Raw genomic sequence first — 8767 nt, forward strand, 5'->3', positions numbered from 1 at the left:
TTGGGGGATGCTAACTGTCTGGCAAGATTTGCTGACATGCTAAGAAGATGCAGTATCTCGAAGTGGTATTCAAAAGCATTTTGTTGAGTGCCAGATTCAGAGACAGCTAGATTGCTGTGGGCACAAAGCCTAAATAATATTGCTGGAAATGGGTAACCCACCCAGGGAGTGAGGGCAGAATGGTGTTACGTGACCCTCTACCCTCACAGAGAAAAATCTACATACATCTAAAAAATGCCCGACTCCCAGCAACTCCGAAATTTGCCAGTAGCCAGATCACAACCAGTTCTTTCTCTTTCCTAATGCCCACCAGCAGTTATCAGGGGTGTCTGCAGGGGGAGAGTGTCAAAAGGTCAAGATGGCAAGCTCAACCCTGGGACCCCCATCTTGGGCTTTTTGACACCCCTGGTGGCAATTTATCTGTTTAATCCTGTAAAAAAGGAATTCTCGGGAATAAAGTAAATTAGACCAAGAGATCTAGGGGGGCCCGTATTTCCTTTTTGTTTTTATTATCAACAATCAGTTAATGGTACACTCTTGTAAAACTATATGCACATGTAGAAATATTTCCCCTTTTAAATAGAAGCATTCATTTTAACCACATATAAATAAATCTGGAGTTCCTGAAACATAATTTATGATGGTTAATGCTCACAAACATATTCGAACACAAAAGGAAAATTAAAAACAAAGCCACATGGAACTGAGACCAGGGCATGAAGCCAGTCTTAAATGCAAAGAAACATAACCAATGAGAACCTCATATTCTCCATTAAAGACACACCATTAAGACTACAAGGAGAGAAAACGTTATTTATACGTCTAATTAGAATAGACAAGTTTGTATCAATATTAACACTATACAATTGAGTCACAGAACACAGTTGTAGAAAGACACAGAAATGATGTTTTAAAGCGTACTGGTTGACAAAACTAATCCCTAGGTTCTTGTGTCTTTTAAAAGAAACATTTTAAAAACCCTAACCGGGGTGTGGGTGCTAAAAACAGTGTGGACAATGTCATTGTAATCTCGAGAACGAATACAATCCATTAACCAGAAAGGAATTAGCTAGGCTGAGACGGTTTCAGACAGAGAGTCGGTGTACCTTTTGTAAACAGCTCCCTGTATATTAAACACACAATTACAGTCGGCTTGCAGAAACTGCAGTAGAAAGAGGGCACGGACATGATGTAAAAAAACCAAACAAACCTAATCAATAAAAATAATAATAACAGGATTTCTTATGCTTAATGGTCAGGGCCAATTCACTTTAGGGTTCTTTGCAGGACCCGGAATGGTTCAACAGCTGTTCACACATTCATCGTGGGATTTCTCTGCATTGTGTGCTTAATGGCTGAATATGGGCTATTGAGCACTGTGGAAGTGCGCAGGTTATAGGCAAGTTCCACCGTAGACTTCTGGCTCTTCGATGCTCAGCCACCCATACAAATCATCGCTGGATGTTCGTTCCCAGATTAATATGATGCTGTGAATGAACGCATTGTTCGGTGGGAGCGTAAGAGTGAATGATTTGGCCTCCAGCCCTCCCAGTGATGACTGAGCCGTATTTCGGGACGTTTGCAGATAAAATGAGGTTAGCTGATTTCATCCGAATATGAAAAGATATTCTTCCCGGTGCATAAGGAGAAACCAGGATAACTTTTCATTTTTCATGAGGGCTGGTGGCTCTGCAATCTACTTTGCCCTCGGGAAAACACAACTGAGCCTATTCTGCCTCTAATCCTAAACACACTTACTCGGGAGCGAGCCCCGTTAAAGGCTTGCTTTAAGTGGTATTTCTTTTTAAAGTTCGCATAATGGAATTGTGCAATTAGGTCCCGTAGCGTACAGTCCTACAGAATTCTTCCAAACGCCGTAGTTTTCAAAATGTCTACATTCATTAGCAAATGGGTTAAAACTGAGACTAAAACGGAAAGGTGGGGCTTCTTTAAGCCTCGGAAACACTCGGAGGCTACGCCTTAGTACAACTCAGTAACAAATTACTCTAAGGGGCTAATCTTTATATTGAAGGTATGGTATGTCAGACCTTCCAGCCATACCGCGCGGGTCCCGTCTTCCAGGCATCCGGTACTGTAGGCTCAAGCGTTGGGCTGCTTCACGCGAGCAGCGGGCCGCTGCCCACCCCTCGCGCGAAAAGGGCGACTCTGTCCTGAAATGGGTGCCGTCTTTGCATCTCCCGCGGGTCGTTTCCCGGGCAGAAGCCAGCGCCTCAGCCGCAGCCTCGCGCGCGAGACGGCCGCTCGGGGGCAGCAAGCACGGCGGGTCGCGATCTCTCGCCGCTGCCACCTAGCGGCCATCCGCGGACCTGCGGCCTGAATTGGCACTGCGGCTCCAAGTCCGCGAGGGGAACGGCCCGCGCCCGGCGGAGAGCGGGGCCGCCCGGCCACTGGTTGCGCGCCGGCGCCCCGCGGGGTCGGCCGAGCGCTCGGCTTGGCAGGAGGAGGACCGGCCGCGCTTCGGCAGAGCCAGCCGCCCTAACAAGCGGGGGCCTGGGCGGGGGCCTGGGGAGAGAGCGCCCTTGCAACAGTCTGCGGACCCTTTGACGTTCCTCTCAGTCAACCCGGTGAGAGGCTGCGGGCGGGCGGGAGGGAGGCAGGGAGGGGACCGGGGGGCGGCCGGTGGCCAGAGAGCTCCAGCCGCGGCGACGGGGGCCGGGCGCAGGAGAGCCCCAGCTTCGCGCCGTCGGGGAAGACGCCGACGCTCCCGCGGAGCCAAGCCCGGCGGGAGAGGAGGCCGTCCCGCCGGCCGGTGCGAGCAGGCGGGCGCGGGCGCGCGACGCGAGTCCCGGCGGGGCGCCCAGGCCGGGCTCCGGGGAGGCTCGGCTCGGCTCGGCTCGGCTCGGCTCGGCTCGCCCCGCCGCCGCCGCGCCGCCGCTCAGAACATGCCGCTCTTCCCCAAGGTGCCTTTGGTGCCGTTGGGTCTCTGCAAGGACGAGAGCACGCTGGCGAAGGGCCCGCCTAAGGAATCCGGGATGGAGGCGAGCGCGCCCGGGCCCGGAGCCCAGCCTTGTCCGGGCCCCGCTGCCGCCAGGCCGCCGGGCGCCGCGCCTTTGCCCGCCTCCGGCCCGGGCCCGCCGGCCCCCGCGCCGCCCTGGCCCCCGGCCGGGCTGGGCCCGCCGCCGCCGCAGCTGGGCGCTGGGTTGGGGTTGGGGCCCGGGCCGCCGGTACTGTCCGGGTCGGTGCTCTTGGCCTCCTTGCTCTCATCGTCCCGCGACGAGTCCGATTTCTTCCCCGAGGAGCCGTTCTTGGCCGCCGCTGCCGCCGCCGCCGCCGCCCGCTCCTGCTTGCGGAACTTCGCCCGCCGGTTCTGGAACCAGACCTGGGGCGGGGAAGAGGAGCGCGCGGGCCGGTTAGTCGGCGCCTCCGCCCGCCCCGCCGAGCCCGGAGCCCGCGCGGCCCCCCCCCCGGCTCCCCGCTGCCCGTCGGGAAGCCGCGTTCCGACGCCCCCCTTTCCGCCGCGCCGAGTTCGGAGCGGACGGAGAGCCGGGGAGATCGGAGCGCCGCGCACACCCGCGCGTGGCAGGTGCCCTCCTCCATCGGTTCTGGATAGTCTGAAAGGGGGCTTGTTCTCTGTCTTGAAAGGAAACGCTGGTGCCCCGTCTAAGGATTAACCTTTTCGGTCTTGACTATCCTGAAGGATGGCGAGCGAAAACGAGCGTTTCCCAGCGATCTGAACCACATCCCCGAGCAAGACCTTTGCCACTCAGGATCTGTTAGAAGGCCAGGAATTTTCTGTTCCATAAATTCCTCCACCGCAGAACTAAAGGTATGAATGAAAAGTATAAAAGCCATTTCTTCATTTTGTTACGAAGGGCATATTTACATTGCCCTTCGTAACAAAACTGCAGAAATCTTCAAGTCTCAACACATCTGGGAGGCCCCAGCTGGAGGATGGTTGGTCTCAAAGTCTTAGCTAACCCCACCACCCCCCCCCCCAAAAAAAATTGCCTTGAGAAATTGAAAAAGACAAGGAGCTGTTCTAAATGGAAAAAAAAATACTCCAATAAAACAGATGGATAAATAAAGCAGGTAATATAGTAGAATTCATTCTTTGTCACAAAATAGTGTGCTAGTTATGAATGCAAATAGCTCCTTTACAAAGATTGTATGCTTTATTTGTATGGAAAACAGTTGATCATGCTACCTCCTCTCCAGTTTCTGGGGAGAAAGCCCACTGAAGTTTGAGGAGACACCGATGAAAATTTTGCTATAAATCCCCAGTGTAGAAATGTCCCAAGATAGTACACTATTTCAAATTACCCTATTTCCCTTTCAACCGCAAAGTATTGGAGTATTCGTTTCTTTTGGGACCGGTCAGTGCCCTTCAGGAAACAATACAGAAGTGAAGAATATCACTGCAGGATTTATTTCTCATCTCTCACCTGCCCAAAAATCCCTTGTGTGAAGTTCAGCTCCTGGTGAACCTCATGGCCACAAGACAATATTGTGTATCATTTTCTTCTTCACCTTCCCAGTCTAACCCAAGCTTTGGGATCTCCTGCTGGTGCCCCATTTAAATACAGCCTGGTTTAGCTTTTTGAGCTCAGCCAATGATGGCTAACTCCCCTAATCAGAGGGGCTGTGCTCTAATGGGACCTGCTTGGGAGTCCTCTGGGCATCTCTTTAGCCACCGGTGGGCCATTGGTACAATGAGATGCTGCCATGTGTGAACGTGTCTGGAAGATTGGCACCAAACTATTGGAGCCCTGCTCATTCACACCCATCATCTTTGCCCCCAGACACGCACCTTAGTCCTAACTCTAACAAACTTGTCTTTCTGATCAACTTCTTCAGTTGATCAGTTATAATATGACTTTCTGGACCAGTGTTTCTCAACCTTGGCGAGTTTAAGAGGTGTGAACTTCAACTCCCAGAGTTCCCCAGCCAGCATGCTGGCTGGGGAACTCTGGGAGTTGAAGTCCACACCTCTTAAACTCGCCAAGGTTGAGAAACTGTCCTGGCAGTTCTTTGATTTACTGGTCAGATGAACACATGGCCGACCTATCCATATGGGAAGCTTTATTTGGAAATAAATTCCATCATTTGAATAGTACTCGGGGTGTACCGAGCATGGACAGGATATAGCACAGCAGTTTTAACAACCCTGCATCCTTCTTTTTTGAGGCACTTTAATGCAGTATGTTGTGGTTACAATTAGAATGCTGGACTGATAACGCAGCAAAGATTCTTAAGAGTTTTTACTTCAAAGAGGTAAATCCAAAATCAAGGGTAAATTGCTATTCCTGTATATACTGTATATTCTGTATAGGACGCTTTGGTTTAAGACCGTTCCTATTTTGAGTATCCAGGTTGCTGATCAAGAAATGAATGACATCTCAACTGAAACAGATAGCAAGAGCTGAAGGCAAGAATGGGAAAATGACACTGGTTCACAATTCCTAACTTTGAAATGTTTCCGAAATACTGAGATCAGCCCTTCCCAGAAGGCTGCCAGCGCGTAATGTATCCTGGGCCAACCAAAGCGTGATGCAATTTAAATAAAAAGAAGTGGCCTCTGTAATACAATAATTCCTGTCTACTTCAGATGGTAGCATCTGGGAGCTTGGCTGATCCCAAAGAAGCCGAGCAGATCTAGCCTGTCCTCGGGTGGGAGACCCACAGGAAATGCCAGGGGTGGGACAGGGCTCCCCTGTGCTCAGGGGCCCAGTGCTCAGCAGCACAGGGGGAAAAGCGTGGTGAAAAAAGAAAACCGGTCTCTGGCTTCTTGTCAAGACAGCAACCCAGCTGTGTCCATGTGGACACCAGGGGTAGCTCCGCACTACAAGGAGCAGTTAAGCCACGGCTTAAAAAGTGTGAGTCGGTCTTCCATATCTCCAACGCGTCTTGCTGCGGCTAAGCCGCACGCAGCCCTTCCATCCACGCGTCGAGCGTCGCTTTTCAGACGACCTTTGAGGAAAGAGCGCGGAGAGAACGCAAGCGCGCGGGGGGGGGGGCTTCCACGCGCCTCGGCCCCAGACCAGCCGGAGCGCCCCCAGACGTCCGTCGCGGGCCGCCCGGGCCTTCCCTACCTGCACTCGGGCTTCGGTGAGGTCGATCTTCAAGGCCAGCTCCTCGCGGGTGTAGATGTCCGGGTAGTGCGTCTCGGCGAAGACCCGCTCCAGCTCCTTGAGCTGCGCGCTGGTGAAGGTGGTCCGGATGCGCCGCTGTTTCCGCTTCTCGTTCAGGCCGCCGTGGTCGGTGAAGAGCTTGTAGGGGACTGGAAGGGGAGAAAGAGGGGGGAGACGCGGTCAGGCCGGCTCGCGAAGTCCCGCGCAGCTGGAGGCCCGGCCGTGCGCTCGCTCCGCGGCGCCGCTTCCAGAGAGGGCTAAAACGCACGTGAGAGTCCCGTCCTCTCGTCCGCGCACACATGCACCTGCGCGCGCGCACACGCACACCTCCGCAGGGAAGTGGAACTGGGCTCTAATGCAGGCGGGGGAGGCGCGGCGATTTGGCTCCGGGCCTCTTGGAAACCCGCGCCGGGCTTCGAGCCTGAACGCGGCCCCGCGATACTCGGCTGATCTTGGAAGCGAAGCTCCGTTTTATTCCCTCGGAAGCGGAACGGCGCACACGTTAAAAAGCTGTTCCTGACGTGAAAAGAAAAGCCAGCTCGACGTTTGATTCATTTCTCTTTTTTTCGTCGTCTTCTTCTCCTTGTTAAACGCACGATTCGATTCACTTTGGCATTAAACGGACTTCAATTGTTATAATTTAATTACACCGAATGACGGGCATACCTACAAATCTAAGGCTAGTTTCGATTAGTCTACGGGAGGTGTAAAAAATGTAAAATTTATTTTCGCATATTGCATTTATAACGAAAAGGAGGGGGAGGCAGACACCCCGCCTTTGCTAAGCTGCGGGAGGTGATGAAATGGTGCAAATGCCCCTCTCTCCCCCCCCCCCCTTTTCGAAGCTAGTTTTGCAAGCGATTAATCGCGGCCGAAAGCTGCCTCGGCGAGGCGAGCCATTTGGGGGATCCGATTCTTCAACGGCGGGTGGCCCGCGGGCGTCCAGACGAAAAGCCTGCCCTTTCCAGGCGGGATCCGAAGTCGGTCCCTGAAGCCAGAAGGATGCCCTGTTGCTGGGCGAGGCGAGGAGGCGCTCCTCCCTCGGAGCCGGAAGGGAGCGGCCGCGCGCCCCTGCTTGCTTGGGGTCAGGCCCTGCAGCCGGACGGGCTTAGTCCCGGGCAAGGCGTCCGAGCCGGCGCTTGGCTGTGGGCCCGGCGCTTCCTCCGGGAGAACGGCTAAAATCGGGGGATTCCGGATCGGAGGCTGAAACGTCTCCCCCTCTCTCTCTGCCGGGCCAGCTGCCCTTAATGGGGAAGGGGGTTCTTCGCAGCGAGTGAGGCGGAGGAGGAGGAGGAAGAGGAGGAGGAGGAGGAGGAGGAGGAAGGAGCGGGCAGCTTTTGGTGCAGAAGACGGCGACGGCGACGACGAAGCAGCCGCAGCAGCCGGTGTCAGTAATCACCCTCCACTCGACTTATCTAATTATTCTCCTCGCTTTTCCGTCTCCCTCGCAAAGTAAATAAATTATGCCGATCATTTTGGCAGCTTAAGATAATTTTGTTGGCGGTTTCGGGTGTGACTTCGGATAGTGTAACCGTGTAAGTGAATTACACCCCCCTTCTCCCCCCACCCCTCCTTCTCTTCTCCTCTCCTTCCCTGCAATCGCTCCTAACGTGATAAATTCTTTCATTTGTGTAAGCAAATTTCGTTTGGTAAATACTAAGCCCATTGCCATTTTCCAAATGCAATCAAGGCGCGGTTTTAGGCCGGGCTTGGCTCTCCCGCCGCCCGCCCGCCCGCCCGCCCTCCTCCCGAGCGATGCCAGCCAGGCGGAGGGTCCTTACCTGCCGCGTAGGGACTGCTCTGGTGGTCCCTAAGGGTGCCCAGGCTGCAGGATCCGGGCGTGAGCGACGGGCACCCGGAGCTGGCCCCGAAAGTGGTCCTGATGGGGTTATACTGGAAGCCGCTGGCTTGGCTGCACGAGCTGAAGTCCGCGTAAGCCGAGGCCAGGCTGGACGTGTCCATCCCAGCCATGCACGACTCGTAGGCGGAGGAATTGAGGTAGGAATATTCCATTTTATACATTGAAAAGGCTCGAGCTGGCCCAGCCAAGGGGTCGGGGGGCCGGGGCGGGATCGGGCTGGCCGAGGGGCCGAGGGCAGAGCCGAGGCCGGGGAGAGATGCTCACCGCTCCGCTCTCGCTTCCAGAGTGGCCTCCCCGCTAGCAGCCGAGCCTGGTTTTATGAAAAAACGGCTCCTATGAGCTGCCTTGCCTGAGGTCTCTAGAGCATATAGTCCTCATAATAAACTTGGCTCTTTCCTCTTGGACAATAGCAAAGCGGTGGGTCTGAACGCTGCCGCTTTTACATGACAATAACTCATCAGTCTATTGGGCTGGCGGGGGGGGCGGCCGCTGGGAGGGGGAGCGAGGAGCGAGTGCGGGAGGAGGGCGAGCGCGAGAGCGAGCGAGCGAGCGGCGCGCGAGGTGGGACGGCGCGCGCGCCCGCGCTGGCCAAGTTCCCTCCGGCTGATTCCTGCATCTCTAATTAGACTTTAATACCCCCCCCCCTTGACGTCCCCGCGCCGCCTTCGCGCGCTCTCTCTTCCCCCTTCAGCCTCCCTGCCCTTTAATTCAATCAGCCTCCTTTGGCAAGAAGGGAAGTTGGGTGACGATTTTCTCTGATCCGATTTGTCCCAGCTTTGAAAGCCCCCCTTCACACGCGCGCACACACACGCACAGC

The 8767-nt window shown here is 54.7% G+C and overlaps 1 protein-coding gene across 1 annotated transcript; it reads right to left on the bottom strand.

The window, feature by feature from the left end:
* Positions 1 to 416: 416 nt before the first annotated feature.
* PHOX2B (paired like homeobox 2B) lies at positions 417 to 8339 on the bottom strand. Its single transcript, XM_088131120.1, has 3 exons — positions 7871 to 8339; positions 6051 to 6238; positions 417 to 3340 (listed from the first exon to the last, which is right to left on the bottom strand). Exons 1-3 carry the CDS (start codon positions 8109 to 8111, stop codon positions 2897 to 2899), a joined length of 873 nt encoding a protein of 290 aa, XP_087987246.1. The 5' UTR covers positions 8112 to 8339; the 3' UTR covers positions 417 to 2896.
* Between the last annotated feature and the right edge of the window lie 428 nt (positions 8340 to 8767).

This window comes from Python bivittatus, unplaced genomic scaffold (assembly GCF_059951505.1).
Source record: "Python bivittatus isolate LINGU-HERP-01145 unplaced genomic scaffold, Pbiv_v1 ctg000970_np1212, whole genome shotgun sequence".
Lineage (NCBI taxonomy): Eukaryota > Metazoa > Chordata > Lepidosauria > Squamata > Pythonidae > Python > Python bivittatus.

What these genes read in the sequence shown, in the direction of transcription:
- PHOX2B (XM_088131120.1), bottom strand. Translation starts at nt 8,111, where the DNA reads ATGTATAAAATGGAATATTCCTACCTCAATTCCTCCGCCTACGAGTCG. An exon ending in GAGCAGTCCCTACGCGGCAG is followed by an intron (nt 6,239 to 7,870) that starts GTAAGGACCCTC and finishes CTCCCCTTCCAG; the next exon opens with TCCCCTACAAGCTCTTCACC. An exon ending in TCACCGAAGCCCGAGTGCAG is followed by an intron (nt 3,341 to 6,050) that starts GTAGGGAAGGCC and finishes TCCCCGCCCCAG; the next exon opens with GTCTGGTTCCAGAACCGGCG.